Source organism: Necator americanus, chromosome I (assembly GCF_031761385.1).
Source record: "Necator americanus strain Aroian chromosome I, whole genome shotgun sequence".
In the NCBI taxonomy this organism is placed as follows: domain Eukaryota; kingdom Metazoa; phylum Nematoda; class Chromadorea; order Rhabditida; family Ancylostomatidae; genus Necator; species Necator americanus.
This window is the reverse complement of record NC_087371.1, coordinates 29,399,799-29,426,087: the sequence shown is the minus strand read 5'-3', so window position 1 is coordinate 29,426,087 and position 26,289 is coordinate 29,399,799. Positions and strand designations below refer to the sequence as shown.

At 41.4% G+C, this 26,289-nt stretch overlaps 5 protein-coding genes across 7 annotated transcripts; 2 read left to right on the top strand and 3 right to left on the bottom strand.

The window, feature by feature from the left end:
* On the top strand, positions 1-6,610 carry RB195_007251 (uncharacterized protein; the record flags this gene model as incomplete). Of its 2 annotated transcripts, XM_064180783.1 has the most annotated exons (4): positions 1-118; positions 2,918-3,046; positions 3,143-3,280; positions 6,513-6,610. In XM_064180783.1, 4 exons carry the CDS (start codon positions 1-3, stop codon positions 6,608-6,610), a joined length of 483 nt encoding a protein of 160 aa, XP_064037625.1. The 2 variants fall into 2 exon arrangements, with proteins under 2 accessions (XP_064037625.1, XP_064037626.1); XM_064180784.1 differs by lacking the exon at positions 6,513-6,610 and having other exon boundaries at positions 3,101-3,324.
* RB195_007250 (uncharacterized protein) lies at positions 6,596-8,369 on the bottom strand (the record flags this gene model as incomplete). Of its 2 annotated transcripts, XM_064180781.1 has the most annotated exons (10): positions 6,596-6,667; positions 6,723-6,753; positions 6,810-6,895; positions 6,973-7,080; positions 7,136-7,276; positions 7,339-7,414; positions 7,474-7,555; positions 7,990-8,067; positions 8,261-8,297; positions 8,352-8,369. In XM_064180781.1, 10 exons carry the CDS (start codon positions 8,367-8,369, stop codon positions 6,596-6,598), a joined length of 729 nt encoding a protein of 242 aa, XP_064037623.1. The 2 variants fall into 2 exon arrangements, with proteins under 2 accessions (XP_064037623.1, XP_064037624.1); XM_064180780.1 differs by having other exon boundaries at positions 6,651-6,753.
* A 3,711-nt stretch (positions 8,370-12,080) lies between these two features.
* RB195_007249 (uncharacterized protein) lies at positions 12,081-13,175 on the bottom strand (the record flags this gene model as incomplete). Its single annotated transcript, XM_064180779.1, has 1 exon — positions 12,081-13,175. The coding sequence occupies one exon, from the start codon at positions 13,173-13,175 to the stop codon at positions 12,081-12,083; it is 1,095 nt and encodes a 364-aa protein (XP_064037622.1).
* Positions 13,176-15,066: 1,891 nt separating this feature from the next.
* RB195_007248 (uncharacterized protein) lies at positions 15,067-15,519 on the bottom strand (the record flags this gene model as incomplete). The annotated part of the gene is made up of 1 exon (XM_064180778.1): positions 15,067-15,519. One exon carries the CDS (start codon positions 15,517-15,519, stop codon positions 15,067-15,069), a length of 453 nt encoding a protein of 150 aa, XP_064037621.1.
* Positions 15,520-22,458: 6,939 nt separating this feature from the next.
* Positions 22,459-24,299, top strand: RB195_007247 (uncharacterized protein; the record flags this gene model as incomplete). The annotated part of the gene is made up of 9 exons (XM_064180777.1): positions 22,459-22,476; positions 22,531-22,567; positions 22,849-22,929; positions 23,395-23,476; positions 23,536-23,611; positions 23,671-23,811; positions 23,867-23,974; positions 24,055-24,140; positions 24,197-24,299. The coding sequence occupies 9 exons, from the start codon at positions 22,459-22,461 to the stop codon at positions 24,297-24,299; spliced, it is 732 nt and encodes a 243-aa protein (XP_064037620.1).
* Between the last annotated feature and the right edge of the window lie 1,990 nt (positions 24,300-26,289).

The following is a 26,289-nucleotide window of genomic DNA, read 5'->3' as shown; positions in this document are numbered from 1 at the left end:
ATGGTCTTGAATAACATTGGTGTTGCGTCCATCAAAATGGGAAAGTATGATGATGCGATGTCAACATTCGAACACTGCGTTGATGAGAGGACTGATTTCAAAACAGCACTGAATTATGGTGAGTCGCAACGATTACAAACTTTAAAAGTACGCTCTTTTTTTATTCTAATGCTTTCAAACCGTTCACATTTCTTCTTTCTACCGTTCATGAAACTTGCACTATTTCATTAACTCTGTTCCTTGCCTGTCCACAATATTTCTTCTGGATGATTACTCAGTTACGGGAGACAGCGTATATTTCAGTACTAACAGGATATTGCCTCGAAGATGCAGATCGAATGCGCGACGGATTCCAAATTTGCTCGATGTCCCACTTGATGACGATGATGAGAATAAGTCCAACGTAGGTTATGGGACCGGGGACGAGGAAACGTAGATCACAAGGATTTTCCTTTTGTTTCGCTCCGAAGTCAGGAAAATTCCTATCTCTGATAACCTGCCTAAAATTGTTTTGAGCTCGACCATATGTGTAAAGGGTAAAAAATCTTCAACAATACTTGATCCTGACCACTACGCTCCACCCAGCCGCTTTTTGCGCAACCGCTTACGCAACTGCAGCGTGCTTCATGTGGTTTTGACTTTGCTATAGTCGCTCAAAACGATCTGACTCCCAGTGCAACTACGCATCCTACCGCATCACAACTCAGGTCGTCTTGACCCGAATGTAACAAAGAATAGAAGCATGCGAAGATTATTCTTGGGAGTTGTTGGCCAAAATTTGCGAATAGATGGTATTCTGCTAGTTTATACCTATTTTTTTCTCTATGTGTTTTCTTTTCTTGCTTTATTTTTTTCTCCAGCAGAGTAGAAACAGAGTTTTCTAGTTCTGTAAATTTCTTCTTTCGCAGCCATGTTGTACTGATCCAAGAGGTTCATTTTTTGGAAGTGCTTTGCTGACAGCACCAATGAACCAATATGAGAGCAAGAGCATTCGGAGATAACTGTTGAATGATAAGTTTCCACAAGACTAGAAAATACTGGAGAGAATTCTTCCCACAAAAAATAGAGTGATTCAAAAATTCGCGCTTCCTGTGCTGCGTTCCGCAATACTTCAACGACCTTGCAATAGACGACAGCGTGCTAGAACCACCCCACATGACAACATGAATAACTTCATCAAATCTTTTCTATAATCTTACTGTACTGACAGGTCCTATTCTAATGAAGAACTCCCTTGAAATATGTTGCGTTCAAGCATGATACACGAATAGTATCATAAGATATAAGCTCTTTTTGTCCCAGCTATTCGGTCACGGAAATAATCCACTTCAAAACAGCCTATTCTTTACTTTAATCCATCTTTTTCAACCTTTAAACTCTATCTTTGCTTCTATGATATTCGTTCAAGACAAAGATGATGTGTTAGTGACGGAAGTGCTTAACAATGACAGCCTTCAGCGGTTGGAGCGGCGCCAACGAGCGAAAGCGGAGCGGAAAGCAGAGCGAGCAATCCTTACGTCAATTGAAAAGTTCGACCTTCAATGAACCTCGGCATAGGTGAATGTAGTATCGAGTTTGATAAGCTGTACACGAGGTTGTTAAATAAATTTATTGGTTAACGTTTCGGCAATACCGCCAATAGAGCCTGAAATGGGGGATTCAATCTACAATTTAAACGACCAACCTTTCACAACTTAACTGATAAACTCCACGCCTACTTTCAATCAGCAGTTTAGCGACTACACTGAATGCTCACCTTAGATCCGAGACGCCTAGTATGGACCGCTGACTGATCGATCATGAGGGCGAATGGTTCGAATGTCGCATTCGGATCGGAAGAACCATTCGAGATATGGCGCGAGCGTTATCGACAGACATTCGCCCTTGGGATTCATTTTAGGGTTTTTATTTTAGGGTCCTCAGACACCGCCTGATGGCAGTGCTCATTTCATCGAAGATATAAGGAAAGCAGGTATTCTATCTGTGGTGGCGTTTTCCAATAGCCATGCTCGTTCACTTCGGTATCGTCTCCTTTCAGACGTTCGGATTTCATAACCATAAGAGACAGCAGTTTCGTGAGTCAAGATTAACGATTCCTTTCTCTCCTCAGGTCCACTACAAACGTCCTACGTCTGAAACGAGACGATACCGAAGTGAACGAGCACGGCAATTGGAAAACGCCACCTCAGATAAAATACTTCTCTGCTTTCCTCATATCTCTGATGAAATGAGCACTGCCATCAGGCGGTGTCTGAGGAGACTTGAACAGCTCCATTTCGGTAGTTGAAATACCACCGAACAATTTGAAATCTCAGCTAGTTCGGAATCGTTTGTACGATACCAACAACGCGACACCGAACTGTATTATTTGTCCCACAGCTAGACCAGGAGACTGCTTGAGATCCGGGGTCTACCTGATTTCTTGCACGAACTGTGGCGACGAGTATGTCGGTGAAACGGCACGACCGCTGTATGTACGCATCACAGAGCACGTGAACGGCAAGAATAAGTTATGGGAATGGACACCTTTAAGTGCCCATAGAACACAAAAACACGACGGAGCCGATTTTGAAATTAGGGTCCAAATTCTAGCGCACGAATCTAAAATATTGGTTCGGAAATCGCTGGAGGCATTTCGGATTCAAGCCAAAAACCCTAAAATGAACCGCAAGGGCGAATGTCTGTCGATAACGCGGGAACCCACGCCATATCTCGAATGGTTCTTCCGATCCGAATTTGACATTCGAACCATTATCACTCATGATCGATCAGTCAGCGGTCCATACTAGGCGTCTCCGATCTAAGGTGAGCAGTCAGTGTAGTCGCTAAATTGGTGATTGAAAGTAGGCGTGGAGTTCATCAGTTTAGTTGTGGAGAGGTTGGTCGTTTAAATTGTAAATTGAATGGCCCATTTCAGGCTCTGAAGAAGGCGATATTACCGAAACGTTAGCCAATATATTTATTCAACAACCTCGTGCACAGCTTATGAAACTCAATACAAGATCCTTACGACGGCTAAGACGATCAGTCCTGCTATTGCTTCAGAGTTAGTAACACCTATTCTACCTATCCGGTGAGATGTGGAGATATTTTAAACCAGACCTGTATTTAAGTTTTGCTGCTGGCTACGAATGGTGCATAGAGACGATTAAGCAGTCCGTTAATGCTTCGCTAGCCATCCAATTGGAGACGAGCAACGCGGGTGAACTTCTCCGGCATGGCGATCTCGAAGGAGCGATTGAAGTGTTAAAGATTGCTGGTGTGGCTGCGAATAACCTATGTATGCTTTATCCTTTGGTAGGTCACAACGACACCTTAATCTGAACCCGGTCATGACTATTTCTGATAAGGGTCTGTCTGTCTGTCTGCGGCAGTTATTGCGGCTTCTCTGTTCAGTCTGCGGCACAGTTATAAGTCTAGAATATGGGAAATAATGTTTGTTACAAAATGTTTAGAAATCTCATTGTTTTACTTACAAATTTTATCATTTGCGATGCCTGACGGACATATGTGTTCCCAGTCGTGAGAAATTGGCCTAGAGCAACACGTGATCTGTTGGATTTATTCAGTTCAGGTTTTCAATTGATTCACGGCAAGCAAGGTGATTGAAACGTGTTAGGAATGTATTGCTTACAGTATCTGTTATCATCTGATTTTGTGGGCACATCGTGTTTTCACCTAAAAAATATGACTCGAATGAGATTTTGAGCAGTATTCACGGTCTAAATTCGGTTCTCACAATTCACGGTGTGATAAATATGTAAAGAAAAAGCGAATATTTGCAGAGTGTTCTCCAATTTCTCCAGTTTAGGTCTCTCATTAAAAATCAAATCAAACTATTTGATTTTAGTTTATGTTGGCGCACGTACTCGTTTATCCCAAAAAAACCTCCAGGTGATCCTCGTGGTTTATATAAGAGAAGGAAAGGCATCCAAATAGCATTGACATGCGACCATAGCTCTATGGAAGCAGACATGAAGCCTACTGCCCTTTTTAAGTCGCGCTGCATCACCGGAGAGTACAAAGGAAGGAACAGAGAGAACGTGTAACAATGTCCGTGTAGATGTTTTGCAGGCGAAGTTTACCAACAACGTCTCCATTAATTTCAGAGAAACGCCTAAAAATTCGTACTCACTCTGACAAATCGTGGTGGTAGTGACACCAGCCGCAGTTGTGATAGCATCACTTCCTCCCGACGAATCACTGGATTGTCCCGCTTTGAACCTTTCCGTCTTGAAACAATAGGAAACACTACTGTAGTAAACTTGCAAATATCTACTTCGTCAAATCTAACTTTTAAAACCTTCTATAGAGTATCGGATGTTAATTCACCCATATTCCAAATTTGTGGTTTAACTTATTCACGGAGCACTTATGAAGTGCTATAGCGTGTGCTGCTGTGCTGCTACTGATACCCTTAGCAAGAGGGCCGCATAATCGTTCGACAATGCTCACATATTTTAAAGGAGCAGCAGAACCGTAATTAGCAAAAAGAGCTTAATTCTGTGGCAAAACTTGTAGAAAGTACCCCTGCTTAAATTGTTATTGACTATAGAAGGCGAGCAAAGTAAGGACCGCAAGAAGTCTTGAACGCCTAGCGTTAGCCGGACGTTCAGAGTAATACAATAAATACAACTAGTAGTATTTCATCTCCCAAAAGGGTATAAATAAAGGAAATACATATGCAGTTTGCCAGCGGTAGTCAGTGCTTACAACGCAAACTGTGAACTTGCACAGTACTCTCGCCTCATTGTAATCGTCACACTTGCCGTCGGAAAATAACAGAAATTAATTTCCATTTATATGTAAGTTGATAGGCATTCTGTAGTTTCGTCTGGATTTACTGACCAACAGCTGATCCATTACGAGCAATTTGTCTAGTTTATAACTGTTAAGGAGCGCAGTTAGCATTGCGCAGTTGATCCTCCGGCTATCTCGCTGCAGTAAGGAGTCCATAGCGAAGGCGTGGAAGCAAGAAGTAGAGCGGCAAGTCAGAGTTGCCCTATGACTTGAGAAAAGTAAGCTATGACTTTATAATATGTCCGCCTTCTGTTCTGAGGGGCCCTCCTCGATCACAACGTTCCTAGCTCAGCTAGCGCTGATCCCTATGAACTTGAAGTGATAATTGATCACTACTGCAAGTTTAAAATTCTTCGCCAATACTACACAAGCGAGCAAAAACATAAAATGGATAGTGCATGAGGTAGGGGCAGAACAACGCTATCTGCTGCCGATGCTATCAGCTATTGCCCAACAGAATTACAAATTGTCGTTGCTAGTCTAATCTCTCAGGGCTAAGTTGTCGCAGAGGGTGTGTTCCTAATGACACGCACCCGACTTCAAAGAGATAAAACATGAAACCATAGCACTACTGCTGGGAAGCCATTATAAGCATTCTGGATTCCCGTCAGAAATCCAGCCATAAATAACAAAAATGAATGCTTATCAGTTGCTAGTTACGTCATGTCGTCCGTAGCTCTCTGTAGTTATAAGATTGTCCCATATACAGTTCCTTAACGTTATCCAGACATCAGTTCTTCAGGATACTGCACAGTGCGTAAATCTTATTCACCCTAGGGTCAACCTATAAGGAGACAGGTCAATTTGTTTTCCTTTTTGAGGTTTTGAGGTCTTTCGTGGTGCACTTAGAAGAACCTCGAGGCTTGGCAAGAAGAGAGGACGAGTTTGATGAGATATGCATGAGATCAAAGACCTCGAACCGTTTTCAGTCCTTTGATAAAGACGAGTTTGTCGAAACGTCAGACTAATAATAGAGTCTCACCTAAACCTCGTTGGCATAACAAAAAAACATAAATAAACAATGACTGGATTCATCCGCAATTTGTGTAGCCTCCTCAATTTACCCAGAAGTCGAAGAAAGACACGCTAGTGCACCCCAAAGAGATTGAATAACGCTAAAATGCTTGTTTTCAGTCCTCCACACCAAGTAAGAGACAATATGCCTGGCACTAATCAATCCCCTTGCGGTTCGATAATGAGCTTTCACTTCATTCCAGCATTACTTGCAGTTTTCGAACGCATGTCTGTCTTATACAATGACTTGTGGAGACTAGCCCGATGTATCAAGTCGGAGTTTTTATCCTCCATGAAGAGCTTGGTAATATTTTGTCAAGCACACAGGTATGAAAGGCTTGGTAGGCACTATGGTGGTTTCGAACCACAAAAAACGTATTGTTCACTCACACATCCTAACATCCTATCGACTGCGGTACACCCGCTCTATACAAAAAAAGAACCAAAATAAAGTTAGAATTAGCAAAGAGTGCTTACTCTCATGGAACAACCTTTAATTTTCACCAACATAATAACCAGTAGTGCTGCGCAATATATCAGATTACTCCCCCGATTTTCACATTTCTTGAGAAATAACAAAAATGAGCAGTGTGCTAAGAAAGTTGCACGCGGCGAACGGAGAGTTTACATTCAATTGTCTTTGGCAAAACCTGTGCACATCGCTTGAGTTGCTTCTCAAAGTATTAACTTATACTTAGATGTGATTACACTTAGATGTGAGATGACTTGTAAAACTGTCTACGCCCTAATACTACAATACACTAGTCGCATTGCAAGTACTTTATTTGTACTGTAGATAGGTGGGAGAAATCTCGACACCGTTTCTTCCAGTCCTCTCAAGGGCTGCAGAGTCCTTCAGAACAGGTGGGCAATGCAATTCTTGCGCAACGCCTGCAGTTAGGCCCTACCTTGTACATTGGAGTGCCAGCAATACCTCCTCTGAAGAATAAACTCTTCACGTGTCAAATCTAATTTTAATCGGAAGTTTAACGCACCTTGGAGTAAAGTGGCAAACCACGTTCGTAAATGTAGAGCATCTTGTTATCGAGCAGCCAACTTGCCTCTCAGTGTCCCAAACCATCTTAAGTTACGGCATAAATATTCTCAGTTTTATAATATCTTTTTTCTTCTTTTCTGAGTCAAAATCTTATGATTTACCTTTGCAAAATTTGGTATTCCAAGATTTGTTTGGTAAATATACTGTGGTGTCGTCCCAGACATGGGCAGACGTCCAGTATTTACTTCATCCCTCCAAGAGTTCACAGCCTGAACAAGAATGTAAAAGAGAGGTAGGTTTGTCTATGTAACTGAAGTTGTCCACCGTTCTCGCGACGGTGTCATAGACAGCAGTAGTTCCCTGATAAATGTATCTGGTTTCAGCATAAGCAGTTGTCCCCGAGTCCATGTTCTGGCACCGTACAGCCCAGTTGTTGGCACTGGTCTCTGCGGGGCAACTGTAGGTCTAGAATATGGGAAATAATGTTTGTTCTACAAAGCGTTTAGAAATCTCACGGTTTTACTCACAAGCCTTATCATTTTCGATGCCTGACGAGCATACACTCCTGAACTAGTGACGAAAAGACCTCGAGCAACTCGTGATCTATTGGATTTACCGTTAAGTTACAGCAATCAAGGTAGAAGCTGCAGCAATCAGCACACCTTATCTGATTGAATCGTGTTAGGAATGTATTCCTTACAGCATCGGTTATCACTTGGTTTTGTGGGCACATCGTGTTTTCACCTTGAAAATAAGATTGGAATAAGAGTTTGAGCGGTATTCACGGTTTAATTTCGGTTGTCAAAATTCACGGTGTAATAAGTAAGTGGAGAAAAAGCAGATATTTGCAAAGTATTCCCCAATTTCTCCAGTTTATGTCCTTCATGAAATATCATATCAAACTATTTGATTTAAGTTTACGTTGGCGCACGTCCTCGTTCATCCCAAAAAGCCTCCAGGTGATCCTCCTGGTTTATATGAGAGAAGGAAAAGCACCGAAATAGCATTGACATACGGGCTTAGCTCTGTAGAAGCAGACATGAAGCCAACTGCCCTTTTTTTGATGTCCTGCTGCATCATCGAAGAGTACAAAGGAATTCGTGTAGATGCTTCGCAGGCAAAGTTTACCAGCAACGTCTTCATTAATTTCAGAGAAAGGCCGAAAAATTCGTACTCACTCGGAGCAATCGTGGTGGTAGTCACACCTGCCGCGGTTGTGGTAGGATCGCTTCCACCAGGCGAGTTGGATTGTCCCGCTGTAAAACTTTCCGTCTTAAAACAATAGGAAACTGCCACTACACCGCTGCCGTAAACTTACTAATATCTACTTCGCCAAATCTAACTCTTAACACCTTCTATAGAATACCGGATGTTAATTCACCCATGTTCCAAGTTTGTGGTTTAACTTATTCAAGGAGCATTTATGAAATACAATAGCAAAGAACCCACTGACAACGTCGATGACGGCAAAGGTGATCAGCAACTTCTGAATATTTGAAGTGGATCCTGGATCTGTAAGAGAACGAAGAAAAGAACTTACCACAGGATGGAAGTGCATTGTTGAAGTTTGGCTTTCAAAATACTTCACGCCTTTTATACCGATCAAAATAAGCAGAAACTTGCCTGTTTCCTGTTGAATCTAACATTCTTTCAAAAAGTGATTTGCTGAACATTGATAATTTGTGCTGGCAGGGTTTTTGTAATGCGACTGTTTTCATTCGACATGTTTCTTCGCAAACGGAGCATATTCTCTGGTTTAATCAGTGTACTATACAATATATACTCCCCTTAATTAAAATTAATCTCAGGTTTCAATTCCATTTTCCCTAAAGTGATGTTTATTCTCGTTCAGAACGAAGCATGAATGAATAATGAATTGTAAAGAATAAACAGCACTTCTTTTTTCCTCTTTGCTTCTATCTTCCAGAATTAGCTTCTTCCTTTCAAGTTCTGACTCATGTTAAAGTTCAAATTCTTATTCAACTAATATACTTATGATGCTCCTCAAGTTCACAACAGTAATAACAAGTGCGGAATGTAAACCTTTAAATTATTGAGACGAGCAAAATGAACAAATATTTGAAGGCAACAATGAAATTTGATCCACCTACCCTGAGTGTCTCCAAATCAAATGGAAGGTTGTTATGTCCGTGCAAAAGTTGCCTTTAAAAGATCCGCTGGGTTCAATTAATGAATCCAAAGAGTCAAAAGAGGAAGGCGAAGAGGGAGAAGAACTGAGTGTGATAATTTTTGTATTCGTATGCTTAATCCTTTACTCTACCTACATCTGCTGAGACGCGAACAGCAAAAATTTTGTTACGTGTTCCCTTTGATAAAATCCGAACGGATGGAGATAAAGAGAGAATGTTTTTAACTCTAAAAAAAGTACAATAAATGCCACTGCATTCAGAAGTTCAAAAATTGCATTGCCTAGCTGACGGCCGTCGATATCCACGGAGTTTTAAACCTGAACCATCTTGAAAGTTTCTTGAACCTCTTAAAAAAATCTTCCGTGATCTTTCTTCCTTAATTTATGGCATTCGGGATATTAAGGACCCTTCAATCGGATACATTTGGTGCAGAAGTGTGTTTCCGATTGGAATGTCTGTGGTGTACTTTCCTATCGTGACCACTGATGTGGCTTTTTTTTGTGCTTAGCGATTCTTAGCGTTCATAGGTCACCCATGTTTGAAGCTGAAACTGACTGCTTTGACTTACTAGAGTTAACTTAATCAGGGGTGTCGTATTATCTCCTGACGCGGTTGCCCGCACCTTCCAGGAGGTTCCTCGCATTTGAAAACAGCTCTGTTCATTCTTTTGTTCTGCAGCTAGAGCACGCAAATAATCCATCCACATGTCACCGTTGCATATCCTTCAAGACTTACGTCTCGCTTGAATTCCCTATCGACATCGAGAAACCCGAGTAGCCCAGGTCGAAGAGTGTTCGGGCAAAAGTTTTCATGCTCGTTCCATTACATCGGTTAGTTTGACTGTGTGCTGGGACGTAAGCACAGCAATATCAGGATAATACAAGCAGAGCCATCGCGAGTTAATAGGAATTAGGCTCGTATAGCCGGCTCCAGATGACCGTCTGAAGTTAGAAACTCTGCACATTGTTTTTTTTTCATGCGGAAAAGATTATAAGAGCGCAAAATGTCTTTGGAAATTAGCTTTGTCACCAGAACTTCCTCATTATTCTTCAGTCAAAACTTTTCGACAATAAATACATAATGCTCATGCTAATTTTTTTTTTGATAACTCCGGCTTCAACTCTGCTGTTAACGTGGCGTTGCCAGTTGCAACAAGGGCTGGACTATTGCAAAGTCTTCACTTTTGATAGTTAGGGGTTATTTTGCTTCAAAATCTGTCGTCACTACCGGTTTGCTCTGTGCTAATTACTGTGCTCGCAACTTTTATTCGAGATCAAAATAACGTTGTTTCAACTATCTATAGTTCAAAACTAGTCACTAGAATCCTACATCATTGTTAAAGTGCGAAATGAAAATGTGTGTTTGGATAAGTACTGTCTCGAGAATTATTAACAGATCACCAACGGATTTAATGTTTTTTGAACAGTGTTTAATGATGCCGCACATTTCATTCAATTCACGTTCTCTTCAATCGAACCATTTGCTTGTTATAGGGGAAAATATTGTGGAATAAGAAAGGAGATCAAGTTGAGACTTTAAAAATATTGATTCAAACCCCTGAAGGTATCAAAATCAGTTAAAAGTTAGGCAACTCCTTCGAACTTTTAGAAGATCTGCTGGGTTCATCTATGAATCCAAGGAGTTGAAGACGGAGAGGGAAAAAGGTGAGTGTGATCATCTTTCTGTTCGGAAGCCTCACTCTTAACTCTACCTACATCTGCAGAGACGCAAACAACGAAAATTCTGTTACATGTTGCTTTGATGAAATCCGAACGGTTGGGAATATAAAGGGAGAATATTTTATCTCTAAAAAAATACAACAAATGCCATTGCATTCAAGAAGTTCAAAAATTGGATTGCCTAGCTGACGGGCTGTCGATATCCACTGAGTTTTAAACCTGAACCAAAAAACCTGAATCTTGAAAGTTTCTTGAACCTCCTACAAAAATTCTTCGTAGTTTTTCTTCCTTAATTTATGGCATTCGGGATATTAAGGACCCTTCAATCGGATACATTTGGTGCAGAAGTGTGTTTCCGATTGGAATGTCTGTGGTGTACTTTCCTATCGTGACCACTGATGTGGCTTTTTTTTTGTGCTTAGCGACTCTTAGCGATCCTAGGCCACCCATGTTTGAAACTGAAACTGACTGCTTTGACTTACTGGAGTTGACTTAATCGGGAGTGTCGTATTATCTCCTGACGCGGTTGCCCGCACCTTCCAAGAGGTTCCTCCCATTTGAAAATAGCTCTGTTCATTCTTTTTGATCTGCAGCAAGAATCCATCCACTTCTCACTGTTGCATATCCTGCGAGATTTACGTCTCGCTTGAACTGCCTATCGACATCGAATGAACCATGTATCCGACAGTTCAGTGCAACCAAACAGAGCGTTGTGAGCAAAGATTTCACGCTCTTTTCACGTAAATGGGTTAGTGTTTGACAGTGTGCATCAGCACTGCAATATCAAGGTAATACTAGCAGCGCCACCATGAGTGAATAGCAGGACGGCTCCAGATGACGGTCTAAAATTAGAAACTCTGTACATTTTTTTTAAACAGAAAGGATCATAAGAAAGCGCAAGATGTCTCTGGAAATTAGCTTTTTAACCACAACTTCCTCATTATTCTTCAGTCAAAACTCTTCGACAATAAACACAGCGTGCTTGAAAGACTTCTTTGTTAGCTTTGGCTTCAGCTCTGCTGTTGCTCGTGTAATGAAAATGGACTCTGGTCTCTGAAGAGAGTGCATATGAATTGACTGCGCTTTAACACTACCGAAAAAACCTCTTTCTGAATCCAGTTATCTGAAATAAATGAGGGAGTTTTTCAAAAAAAACTTACTGCTTTTTGTTGATAGTCGAATTTAAGCAACAGCCAAGATTGTTGACAAAATTTATTACGGCTAACGTTTCGGCGTTGTCGCCTTCGTCAGAGCCTGGAAAGTAAGAACATTTGCAATATATCCTCTCAAATGCCTCATCCAGAACAAGTCATCATCCCCTAGGATATTACACCCGGAAACAAAAACCAAAAAAGCCCAAATCGTTGTGTCTACCTTAGTAGCCGCGTTGCCGTGATGTTAGCGGATATCCGCGTGGTGCTATCGTTCCGCTGATACTAATTAGGATGCGACCCGCATATGACCCCGTAGATCAAACCCGCAAAGGTCTTGATACAGAGCCAGCTCGTTGGTCACGGCTAAGCACTCTTCCTTTCTATTCATTTTTGGACCTTTTGCATTTATCCAAAACGCTTCTAAAGTTCTGCGAGCTATAATTTCGGGTTCGTACGATAGAATTGTGACAGCTATGTAGAAAGGAACGTTTTCATGACATTGTCTGTGGTGAACTCCGAGGGGAGTTGCTGCATTCGATTGTTTCATCCTCCTTAGATGTTCTTTAATGCGAACACAAAGGAGGCGCCCTGTTTCGCCAATGTATTGGTCCCCACATGTTTTGCACGAAATTAGATAGACTACACCAGAGACCATGCAGTCCCCTTCCTTCCCGAATGGGCATATTACACAGTCTGGAGTGAGACAGAAGCGGTCGTACATTCTGTTTCGAACTACTTGTTTTTTGAGATTTGTTGGAGGTATTTCCACAACTCTCACTTGGTCCTCGAGACCGCATTTCACCAGACTAGCCCGTATAGCTTTACTCAGGTCGTCGGTTATGAAGGGCAGGCAGAAATTGATCTTATTCGACTCAACCAGTGTGGCATATTCTTGCTGCGCACCAAGATCTGGTCTACGTGCTACATTACCAATGTAACCGTTAGAATTCGCGATGCGTTGCGCTAGGTTGATCGCATCGATCCGCTCCTGGACATCTGATGTCACCCTTACGGCTGTCCTAAACATGTTTTTAACCACAGATTTCTTAGTTTTCCAAGGGTGAGCGGAAAGACAATGAACTAGAATGTTTTTGCTGCTAGGTTTTCGGAACCATCGTGTCTTCCATTCACCATTGGACCACTGTATTTCTACATTGAGGAAGGACAGCCAATTTTCTTTGGGTTTCTCCCTTGTGAACCGTATGTAAGGGGACTGTTGGTTTAGAAGCTCGAAACAAGTGTCCATCTCGTCTTGAGTGGGGCATATAATGCAACAGTCATCAATATAACGGCAATACAGGAAAGGTTTCCGTTCCAGAATGGGTTGTTCTATTTTGGACATAAATGCAATGGCTAGTGTGGGAGCTAGTCTTTGTCCCATGGCCAATCCCCTGACCTGTCTATAGTAGTTGCCCGCCCAACGAAAAATGGAGCACTTTAAGCATTCATCCAGGAGCGTCATAATTTGCCTTATGGAAAACAACAAGTTGCAATCTCTATGCCAAGATTTAAGGAAAGTCGAACTTTCGCACTTACTGCTTTTTGTTTCATATTGAACATTCTATGTTGTTTGGGACAAGAGCAGATATTCTAGATTTTCCTGAAGATATGATCTTTTGCACATTTCAGGAATGCCTGTTACAAGTGGTTGCTGTAGAAAATACGCTGTTTTAAGTGATTCAATGTTCTCGAAATCTCAACACAGTATTTCTCACAAAGGCGGGGTCTCTATCTACACAATAGCACGTATGACTGGGAGAAAAATGTTACGATCCTTGCTTTGTTTAGCTAATTGGAGATAGAGAAACATTTATGAGATATTGTAATGATGTTTGAAATCAGAATCAGAAGGAGAAAAATGTCGGGAAATGGAACAACGTGTCATGGGTATGCTCACGGAAAGTCTCTTTGCACCGAATGGAGAAATTTCAAGGAGGTGATCAGCAGCTATATCTCATGCGTATAAATTACGTATGAAGTATCTCCTTTTAGGCTTTGGACAAAGCGAAGGAAGCTGGAAAAAGTGGGTGGCGAAGTACAGAGAACAACAGGGTGTCGTTGAATGCACGAATATTGACCTCACGTTCACCGTAGAATTCAACCTCGCACAAAAGCTCCTACAGAGATTTCCTTTCGACGTTCCTCCACTGATTTACAAGTTCCCAACACATTGCGAATGAAATGGATAACGAAGCTTTAAATATATATTTGGTCATTGTGAAAAATAAAATGTTTCCGAACTTAGAAAGGTTGAAGGTGAGTCTGTGCTTTGAGCACAATTGCACTGGTTGAAAGCCAGTTTTTTGAACGGTATTTTCATTTTTCCAGGCAGATAAAATGTAATTTGGTGATGAACATTCAAGAAAATTATTAATTTTCTACCATATATTTCGCATTCGCCTTTGCACAGTTTCTAAATCCAATTTATTCAATGAAAAGAGTTACGCTGAGGCAATTCACGTAATTCGTAAGAAGAAAAGAAGGATAGAAAAATTGATGAAGAGAGCAGAAATCAAGAGAGATTTCAGCAAAATTTTGTGTTTTAGGTAAATATTGCAAGAACATATATTTCAATATAAAAGATTACAACAATGCAATTAAATATTACCGAATGGTTCTGGATCAAAAGTCAAGCATTAAAGGAAGAACGGTAAGTTCTTCCAATCCGAAAGTTAGTGCTCTAAGGAAATGGGTTGATCAAAATTGGAATCATCTCTGGGAATTCAGAATGGGAGACTTTTTTCGCTTATGGATAACGATGAATATTTCCCAAGTTTCCTGACTGGTTCGGTGCAATAAAGTACCACTGAATGATTTTGGATCAAAAGCCAAGCATTCAAGAGGAAAAACAGTAAATTATTCTAGTTCGAAGGTCTTTCCATTGTTTCCAATTATTCGTGTACTAAGAAACTAAGTACTAAGAAAAGGGATCACGAAACGACCTGTTATTGCGACCAATCTGATCCTGCATTCTCTACCGTTCGCATTATCATCTTCTAAAGACCACCTCCGATCTGCTCTACGCCAGTTATAAATTGTTATGTTCCTTGTACCTAACTTGGACATTTTTATTCAGTTTTTCAGTTTTAATTTATATTGTAGACTTTTTACACTTAATTACTTCGATACTTAGATGGTCCGCCTTCACTGGACGCGCAGGCCTCAGCATCTCTTCCACTCGTTTCGTTCCCTCGCCGTTGTCATCGAAGATGTTCCCAAGTTTCGTGAGATCCGTTTAGCGAACACGTCACTCCATCTCGACGAGACACAAGTCAAGACATTCCTCTTGAGTCGGAGCTGCGAAGAACGGCTAGGTGTTGTGTGCGCCGGTTAAACTTCAGAAGACATCTCTCAAGAGCTCTGCGGGTAATAAGTAGCTTCTTAGAAGTGGCACTGGTGTCTGCCCACGTCCACGCTACGTAACAGAGCGCTGGAAGAACTGTCGAGTCAAACAGATGGGCACGGAGATCTTGGTCCGTCAGTTGGTCCGTAGCTTCCGTGACGTGTGTGAATGCTGCTCTCATTCTTCTATGCAGCTCTTCCTTCATGTCGTTTTCCATGTTTATAGAACGTCCGAGGTATAGGTATGACGAAGTTTCCAGAATTTGGGAGCCTTCAAGTTGTACTCCTCCGTCCTCGCTGTAGGCATTCTTCATGAACTGTGTCTTCTTCCTGTTTATTCGGAGTCCTATTCTCTTCCTTTCTTCGTTCAATTCGTTGAGCATCGTTTCTGCTTCATTGGCAAGGGAACGATGTCGTCCGCAAAACGAAGGTTTGAGAGAAATCTTCCATCAAGACGTATGCCCCTTGCTTCCCAAAAAAAGTGTTCTCATTATCCATTGCAATACAGCCATGAACAACTTTGGTGATATAGTATCGATTTGTCGTATTCCCTTTCCAAAGGGTTTGGGTAGAGGGTAGTGGAAAAGCTGTATCTTCGTGGTACATCTATCGTAGCAATTAGCTAATGTCCTCACATACGACGTGTCCACACCTTGATAGACCAGTGCTGACGGTATTGCATTCGTTTCTATGCTGTCGAAGGCTTCCACATAGTAGATGAAGATTACAACAAGGAGAAAGCAAATTTCTATGACTCTCGATACCTCTGGATGTGGTCCAAGCAGCTCTAGGATCCTTTCTTTGTGGAGGTGGGACGTCATGTGCGCTGCTAAATTATATGAAGTGGATGGTCACTAGCTTGAAGAACGTCTGCTGATATAAAATTAGGTTCGGGGACTGTGTCAGGTTTCATGCTCTTGATAGGGACTCGTACCTCCGGATGGAGAATCCGTGGTGGAGCTTCACCAGTGGGGATGATCGGACTGATTCTTTGTGTTGCTTCCAGAATCTCTTTCTGCCTGCATTTCGAAAGATCCTCCAGCAACGTTTTTCTGCAGCTAGTGTTTGCTACTAACCACTCAATGTGGAATGCATCAAAGCCCTTCTTCTTTCAAACAATTCCTTGCTGGTCTTCGAAATTCGATCCGAGTTTGTCGTGTGCGGCTTCGAGAAACGCTCAGCACATGCTCGAAATCCTCTCAGCAACATTTCGTAGTCCACGTTAGGGTCCTCCTCGATGTGTCACTCACTTTGAAACAAGGAGTCCTCGAGTACGCAATCGTCGTAGACAATTTCTTTTCTCCTTCGTTGCCGATAGCAGATGTTCTTTTCCATCGTGTGACTAAGTCGTATTTTCGCACGGAGGAGATGGTGATCAGAACCACTACAAAAGGATGGTACAACCGAGATTTAGAAGAGACACCACCTCCGGTTTGTGAGTATGTGACCATCTCCGCACGAGACACACCATTAGGCGATTTTCATTTCCACCGACGATAATCTTCCGTAATGACAAGAGAATTCCCATGAAAGAGGCGAGCGGCAGACAGCAGCCCGTCAAGACGATTGCCGTTTTCATTCCGGTCCCCTAGTCCAAATCTTCCGATCCTGTACTCCTCTACTGTCGCCTTTCCTAGTTTTGCGTTGAATTCTCGGACAGCGAATTTGTAGAAGGACTTCTCGTTGTAGATCACCTCCCCCAGCTCCTTTTAAAACGCGTCCAATTCGGATTCGGGAAGAATGGTCAGACTAGGTGGCAGGATCGTGTGAGAATCGACAAAATAAACGACATATGGGTGCTCAACAAAACCAACACCGCCTACGTATCGCGACGGAACTTTCTTTCTACGAGTGTACCGTCATTCATCTGAAACGTCGTTCCTTTTGCACCTGGTCTCCTGCGAAGCAATCACGTGAAATTCGGTACGCTCTGCAGCTTCGAAAGGGCCATAGAGGTCAGTGTCTGTGGATATTGTTCTCGCATTGTAAGTATACAGTCTGAGACAGTCTTCATGGCGAGTCGCGCAAGTGTCGCCTTGGTTCAGAATCAAAGACGCCCTAAGCAACCTGAGATTTGATCGTCTCTCACGGGTCGACAGACCGTCCGACGTCTGAGACGGCGGGGCTCGGTGTGCAGGGTGAGGCAGTGAATATGTTGGAGTGGCAAAAAGACTTTTCCCCAAACTAGGCAGCCCTGCCGCGGAGGGCTTAGCTTTCACCACAGGTCGCCGTTCAACCTATATGGAGCCACCTTGCGACATTTTGCGACATCTCTAAGACGGTGGTGAATCTTACCAGCGGTTCGCTCTTTACTAGGCTTCGGATTCGAGGATGTCGGAATGTCAGATGTGTCGAAATCCTTTTCAGCTTGAGAGACCTTTCCGGAAGACGAACCTCGGCTGTGCAATGCAGTTGAACGCCCAGAGTTACCTCCACGCCATTACAAGCCGGTAAACCGTTGTAGAGGGACTTTCCACACAGTCTTCGACAAATGCAATGATGTGCGGAAAATAAATGAGTAAAATGAAACCCTAGCAAGTTCTTTTAGCGAAGAAAAATACAGTAGGATCCATAATGTTCACGCTGAAGTTACAAGCCCGAACATAAAATTTCATATCCACATACATATATATATATATATATATATATTCATTTTATTTCAGTTAAACACTTTTGAATAAGGACGATTCATATTTTCACTTCTGGTCTAGTTTTCAAATGTTTGCCCATTTTCTCCTCTTTTTATTAAAAAAAAAACACTAAATCTAGTTGTGATCTGCTTATCCTTTTCAATACAGGACTTATCCAAACACGCACCTTCATTCTAGGCTTTTACACTGAGGGAGGATTTTGGTAACCAGTTTCGAACCGTGAATAGTTGAAACAATGTTACTTTGATCTCAAATAAAAGTAGTGATATTTAATCGGAGCGAAATAATCTCATGACCCATGACACATTATGTATTATTACATTATATTATTATTTATGGCAACAGCACCATACAACACAGTGTGAATAACGAAAATGAATGATTGAACGATCAAATGATACTTTTTGGAAGTAGGGTTTTATTTCAGAAATGTGGATTGGATTGTTTAAATTCATTTTCAAATCAGACATCCTCAAACCTAACGGTGTTATTTGGCTGCAAAATATGAAGCAGTTGTTCTCCGTAAATGGAAGCAAGCTTTAAGTTTGAAAAGAGTATGAAAAAAACCAGAACGCCAGCAAGGCGGTTGTCAACAGAATAGGTAAATGTTGAAAAGGAGATTGTGGATGTAAGTATCTCCACTATGAGAAGACTTGCTGCTTTGTTTAGCACAAGATAGAGATCCCCAAGTAGCAGCACAATTTTGCCACTCCCGTGTATGTACACAAATCACACGATCTCGCTTATCTCTGCTAACATCAATTCGCTATATTGTGAAATAAAAATCAGCTCGATTTATAATTATTCGATCGATATTACATTTATTTTCCGAAAAGGATCCAGATAATTCATTTCGGTCCTTGGACTGCTACAGTGAACATGAGTTCATGCCTAATGATTATCTTGCTCTAAAGTAGTTATCTCTTTCAGTCCCTCTGGAAACCATAGAAAAAAAAAACAGTTGTGACAATGTAAAACAATAAAAGATCGACTGGCATAGTGCATAATGCCACCGTAACTGAATGATCAAAAGAGATTTAAAGGTTTATCAAAACTGTAGAGATGTGGGAGACCTTTCATCATCAATTCCTCAACTCTGTTCACGCGTTATGGAGTCCATAAAAGTTCGCTGCCGTTTTAGTTGATGCCGTTTTTCAAATCTACGTCCAATATTTCACATCAACTGAAGAATGTCGAAAGACAAAGTTATTTAATGTGCCTGACTATTGAGCAGCCAACACGGGTATGAATGTACCAAACCATTTAAATGCGCTAAATAAGCCACCAAACTTGGTAACATCTCTTCTTAAATCGTATTTCTCAGAAGGACTAGTCACAAAACATTGCTATGGCTAGTTTCCTAAATTAATTTCATTTACGTTTTTCTGTTGAATTTTGCTCCTGAGAGGATGTAGTAGGTTTCAGCACAAGCAGCTATCAACAATTCCGTGTTCCGGTTTTGTACAAGCCAACTGTGAGCACCGCTCCCTGTTTGTTATTTTACTCACAATTTTAACCGTTCTAGATGTCTCACGGATGGTCACTTTTTTAGAAGAGAGGGAGCGGTCTTGTCGTGGCCGGGACGACATCCCAAGTGGCGCGGGAAAGATTCCCGTTGGTTAATTATTGCTATGGCTTTCCCGTACCACTTGCAGTGTATAAGGGCTGACACCCACTACGAGGTATTCAATCCCTTTCTATCCTTCTCTGGTGTGGGTTTTATGTCGTGTTCTGGTATCGCCATATTCTGGTGGTCGAGCACACGCCAACTACCACTTCCAACTACATTACCACTGCTGGCTGTTACGAGGTCCGAACCGTTTACAATCTACCACTTATAGAAAACAACCACTCTCATACCCATTATGACTTGGCCCGATCGATATCGCTATCATCTGCCGTGTCGTGTATAATCTGTTTTGTTATATGTTGTTGGGTACATCACCGATGCCTTTGGAAGGGGATTTGGGGCAGGAGGACGGGACTCTTGGCGCCAGGGAACCCGCAGGATTTGTAACGTCAAGACCGTCATGTGGTGGTTAACCCAGCACGAGTGACTCTAGACCCGGGCAGTCGGCTTCGTGACCAAGATGTCTCCCGCTCATTTACTTCAGACCTGTCATGCCTCGGGGAGCCGGGCAGATCGTGGTCTGTAGGATTCATTGCTTGTTTGCAGCTGGTTGATTAGAAACTACACCCTATCTGATTAAAGAAAATTAGATTAAGTAGGAGATTCAGCACCCACTCTAGTTGTTTTAGTTACTTTAAAGCAATTCTTCTTGTGGTAATTTTTACGCTCCATCTCACTGTGCCCGAGCCCGAGAACGTATGACAGCATAGTGTTTAAATTTGTGAAAATGAATCTTACAGATAATCGTTTCGTACACATAATCCATTCCTTTTTGAGCCTCAATAACTTTGCTGATAAGCGGTGCGCTGTCTTTAAAATATCCTCGCAGAAATATGTTGGCTGTAAAAGAACCGATTGTTAGTGATCCTCACTAATTAGCAAGCTAGATATAGTTTAGAACAATTATTTCATACTGACTACTTTTTGAGAAATATTCTATTCAGATTTTGAAAACATCGAAAAATAGACTTATTTCTAACCGTTAATAAGCAGCATTTCTAAAATGTACGTGTGATCATCACACGCAAAAAAGCTGAAAACCTGCCCCTATCTTAAACAACATACAATGTTCAGTACAAAACGATAAAAGCAGTAGGCTTTTCGAATAATTTTCTCACTTATTTCAGTTTAAGGGAATCAGAAAGAGTTATTTTCGGCAGTGTTAAAACATCGTAAATCCATGCGCATCTCCCATCAAGCACACAAGATTCCGTTTCATGACAAGTCGTCCTTAAACACAGAACAACGAAACAACGCAGCAGTAACAGCAGAGCTAAACCCGCTGTAATCAACGAAGATTCTCGAGCATCGTGTACTTGCTGTCAAAAAGTTTTGAGCGTCGAAGAGGAAGTTGTGGTAACAAAGCTACATTCAAAAGATATTTCATTCTTCCAGAAATATTTTGCGCTCTTTGTTGTGGCCGAGAAAAACAACGACAGAGTTTCCAATTTTAGTCAGTCATCCGGGGCCTCGTATGCGATTATAAATCATATCTACTAGCAGTGGCTGTGCTCATCTTAAATTCAATCAGGCTGCGGGCTCATATAAGCCATAAAAATTATGCAGTTATATGGTGGAAGATCACCAGATATTGCAAGAAAGTGCTGATGTCCCAGCACGCTTCCAAAGTCTTACCCAAGTACCTAAGAGTGGCGTGATATCTTTGGTCACAACTCCTCGTTTCGTTAGCACTGAATTGCCGGATAACATCGGCATGAGGTGCTAGGGTTACCGGGTGTCAGTAGGCAGTTCAAGTGGGACCCCGAATACAACAGTGGCGAATGGACGGATTCTGTGCGAGCTCTTTCTGCAGCTCAAGAAGATTGAGCAGAGCTGTGCTCAAGGACGAGATACCCGGCAAAGATGCGGGCAACCGCTTCTGGCCATAACACCACACCCATCATGTCAGCTCAAGTTTGTAGAGCCAGTCACCTTCCGCTTCAAACATGGGCGACACAGGATCGCTGCAAGAAAAGTCGCAACAGTGAATGCGATAATGAAATACTCCCACAGACATTCCGATCAGACACACACGTTTATCCTACATTTATCCGGCTGGACATTCTGCAAAATTCCACATGTCAGAAATTACCCAAAAAAGATTACGAAGATTTTAAAACCCCGTCAACAGCTAAGCGATGCAATTTTTAAACATCTTGAATATAGTTTCATTTAATGCCTTGTTTCAGAAATTTAAATTTTCTCTCCTTATCTCCATCCGTTCGGGTTTTATCAGAAGCAACACGTAACAAAATTTCCATTGTTCGCGTCTCTGTAGAAGTATGTAGTGCTAAGGGTTTAGTTTACGTATTGAAAACTAATCACGCTCATCATCAATCATAGGTGAATTGTTTCTCTCCTTTAGCTCAATTTTTAAATGTTTGTGCATTTGTTCGTACTCTCATAAGTTCGTGAGCATAAGGAACATCACTGAGCATATTAGTTGAATAAGAATTTGAAACTTAACCTGAAGCAGGACGCGAAAGGAAAAAGCTAGTTCTGGAAGAAGAGAACATAAAGAAATATTCATTCACCAAATCTTTAAATACCAATCTTTGAAGGTGTAGGAGTAGTCTTTTTCGCCAACTAAAAGAAAGGAAAGATGAAGGCATTTTGAGAAAACTTATTCTGTGAATTAAGATCACCTTGTGCACCCACAAACAAAACTAGGTAAGCTACATTTGCGGAGGTCGATTTATGTCTATCCTTTACAATGATTATCGCAGCACTCCGGAAGAGAACAAACATTATTTTAGAAAAATAGGATTGAAACCTGGGGGTAATTTTAATTAAGGGAAATATGCATAGCATACTAAATTGATTAAGCTAGAGGATATGTTTCGTTTGCGAAGGGACATGTCGAATGAAAACAGTCGCATTACAAAAACAATGCCAGCACAAATTATCAATGTTCAGCAAATCACTTTTTGAAAGAATGTTGGATTCAATAGGAAATTTGAAACATAGGCAAGCAGAACCACCTATATATACTTATCGGTATAAAAGGCTGTGGAGTATTTTGATTTTGCCAAACTTCAACAATGCACTTCCATCCTGTTGTAAGTTCTTTTCGTAGTTTTCTTACAGATCCAAGATCCACTTCAAATATTCAGAAGTTGCTGATCATCTTTGCAGTCGCCGACGTTGTCAGTGGGTTCTTTGCTATTGTATTTCATAAATGCTCCTTGAATAGGTTAAACCACAAACTTGGAACATGGGTGAATTAGCATCCGATATCCCCTAGATAGTGTAAGAAGTTACATTTGACGAAGTAGATATTTATAAGTTACAGTCGTAAAATGTTTCAGTAATAAGCTCTACGAGTATGTGGCTCCCACATAAATACTGACACAAAACACAAAAATAACGACAAGGCGTCAGTAACAATAGCAGTAGTACTTCTTGTTGTTTTATGAACGAAATACTTACAGCTGGACAAACAAGTGATTCGTCTGGTGGAAGCGGTGCTACCACAACTGCGGCAGGTGTGACTACCACCACGATTGCTCCAAGTGAGTACGAATTTTTCGGCCCCTCACTGAAATTAATAAAAACATTGTTGGTAAACTATATGCGGACTGTATTTAAAGCATCTACACAGACATTGTCACACATCTCCTGTGCCCCTTATTTGGTACTCTCCGATGATGCAACAAGACATAAAAACGCAGCCGGTTTTATATCTGCTTCTATAGAACTAACCTCAAAGATATTCATGTTTTTCAAATACTTTTCCTTATCTTATATAAACTAATAAGATCATCTGAGACTTTGGGGGATGGCCATGCCCATGATCCTGTAATCTAAAATCATAGTTTTCTATGATGTTTCATGAAGATTTTAGCTGGAAAAATCAAAGATGCTCTGCGAATATTCGCTCTGTCTTCACCTTTTCAACACACTGTGGATTTTGACAACCTTTTTTGAAATTAAACCAAGAATACTGCTCAAACTCTTATTCTAATCTTATTTTCAAGGTGAAAACACGATGTGCCCACAAAACCAAGTGATAACCGATGCTGTAAGGAATACATTCCTAACACGTATCAATCAGATAAGGTATACTGGTTGCTGCAGTTTTTACCTTGATTGCTGTAACTTAACGGTAAATCCAATAGATCACGAGTTGCTCGAGGCCTTTTCGTCACGAGTTCAGGAGTGTATGCTCGTCAAGCACTAAAAATGATTAAACTTGTGAGTAAAGCAATGAGATTTCTGAACATTTTGTTGACCAGACATTCCTCATATTCTAGACCTACAGTTGCCCCGCAGAAACCAGTGCCAACAACTGGGCTGTACGGTGCCAGAACATGGACTCGGGGACAACTGCTTATGCTGAGACCAGATACATTTATCAGGGAACTACTGCTGTCTATGACACCGTCGCAAGAACGGTGAACAACTTTAGTTACATAGACAAACCTACCTCTCTTTTATATTCTTGTTCAGGCTGTGAACTCTTGGAGGGATGAAGTAAATACTGGAAGTCTGCCCATGGCTGGGACGACACCACAGTATATTTACCAAACAAATCTTGGAATACCAAATTTTGCAAAGGTAAATCATAAGATTTTGACTCAGAAAAGAAGAAAAAAGATATTATTATAAAACTGAGAATATTTATGCCGTAACTTAAGATGGTTTGGGACACTGAGAGGCAAGTTGGCTGCTCGATAACAAGATGCTCTACATTTACGAACGTGGTTTGCCACTTTACTCCAAGGTGCGTCAAACTTCCGATAAAAATTAGATTTGGCACGTGAAGAGTTTATTCTTCAGAGGAGGTATTGCTGGCTCTCAAATGTACAAGCCAGGGCCCTTCTGCAGGCGTTGCGCAAACATTGGGTTGCCTACCTGTTCTGATGGACTTTGCAGCGCTTGAGAGGACTAGAAGGAACGGTGTCGAGATTTCTCCCACCTATCTGCAGTGCAAATAAACTATCTGCAATGAGACTGACTAGTGTATTAGAGTATAAGAATGTGGACAGTTTCACAAATCATCTAAGTATATGCTAAGACTTTGAGAAGAAACTCAAGCAATGAACTGCAGTGTGCACAGGTTTTCAAAATACAATTAAACGTACACTCTCCGTACGCAGTGCGTAACTTTCATAGCACATTACTCATTCTTATTACTTCTTGAGAAATGTGAAAATCATCCGTTTCAAAATCTTTACTGAGGGCATTTCCTCATGTTTTCACAACGAAAGAGTATTTTGATATAGTGAATTTCACTACCGGCTATTATACTGGTGAAATTGAAGGTTGTTCCACGTCAGCAAGCATTCTTTGCTAATTCTAATTTTATTTTGGTTTTTTCTATAGGTCGGGTATATCGCAGACGATAGGATGTTCCGCTGTGTATGCACGATCGTTTTGATTGTTCGAAACCACCCCAATCAATACAAAACCTCTAATACCTGTGTGGTTGATACATTGGCACCAAAATTGTGTAGGAAGATAGAAACTCTGACTTAATATTTCGGGTTAGCCACCACAATTTATTGTATAGAACAGACATGCGTTTGAAAGCTGCAAACGGTGCTGAAATGATGTGAAAGCGCATTGGCGGACCCCAAGTGGATTGATTAGTGCAAGGAATATTATCCCTTATCCCTTGGGCGGGTGTATTGTCGCGGTTAGAGGTTCCGTTTCCTGCACGGTCGATCGGAGGTTCGAATCCGCCCTAGTGCTCACCAAAAATTTCATACCTCCGTGGTCGACAAAAATATATGGTAAGAAACTTGTCTGGGAGGATAAAAACACTGACTTGACACATCGGCTAGTCACTGCAAGTCATTGTTTAGGCCAGTTACACATTAGTGAACCTCAAACGATTCTGAATTGAAGTGCACGTGGGGGCACACCCCAAGAGGATTGATTAGCGCAAGGAACTTTATCCCTTATCCTTTATATTATCCCTTAATTTGTATAAAGGGCAGAGGATAAGCTGTTTAGCGTTTATCAATCTCTTTGAGATGCACTAATGCATTTTTCTTTGACTTTTGAGTGAACTGCGGAGGCCATGCAAATTCCGGATGAATCTAGTCAGTGTTAGTTGGGTTTGGGTAGTTACTAACTATGGTTATTCCAGAAACGGGATTACTGAGTGGTATTCTAGGTGATTGTGCGTTTGCCCGATCAGTTCCTTTGAAAACAAGTCTAGATTTAAAATTCAAATTAGAACTCTAAGTACTTTTTAGGAATGACAAGGATGGTTGATAATTAATAAGTTATCGTCGTTAATGAGCACAGCAAACATATATAGCAGGCAGTGATACCCACAAACCAGTTTGTGAGATACGCTGCGCTGAGATTTTGGTTAAACGATATCACTCTCAAATAAACAGCGTAGGCAGCAGCAGCGATTCATAACCACTAGTTCTGGAATGCACAAGTGATCATTCTCCGTGGAAAAAGCGGAAACACTGTTGTTCTGTTCTTAGCGACACGAACATGTTTTGCAAGCGGCAAAAATATGTTATATTCAACTTGTCAAAGCCTCTCTATCAGCCACTTTGAGTAACCAGATTTTTTGAGAATTTTAAGAAGGATCTTTTGAATGTCGCTAATTTGTTTTCAATCGATATGCGCTACTATCACAGATCTCCATCATAATAGGGATTACAGCGGGTTAGTCGCCAAGCGCGTTCCCAGTAGGAGGTTAGGTAGTTAAACGTGGACCACAAGTGACGTTGTGCCTGCACTGAGAAGCGGGGGGACTCTGAGGACGAACTCGTCGTTTCTGTGGTGCCAGAAGTGACTCATAATATCCTTGTATCCCGCACATCGGTCAGCCCAAAAGCCTGCAAATCAAGCAACTGGGAGGTGCAAGTAAGCGAGTCTAGAGTCGCCTACAACAAATACCAACC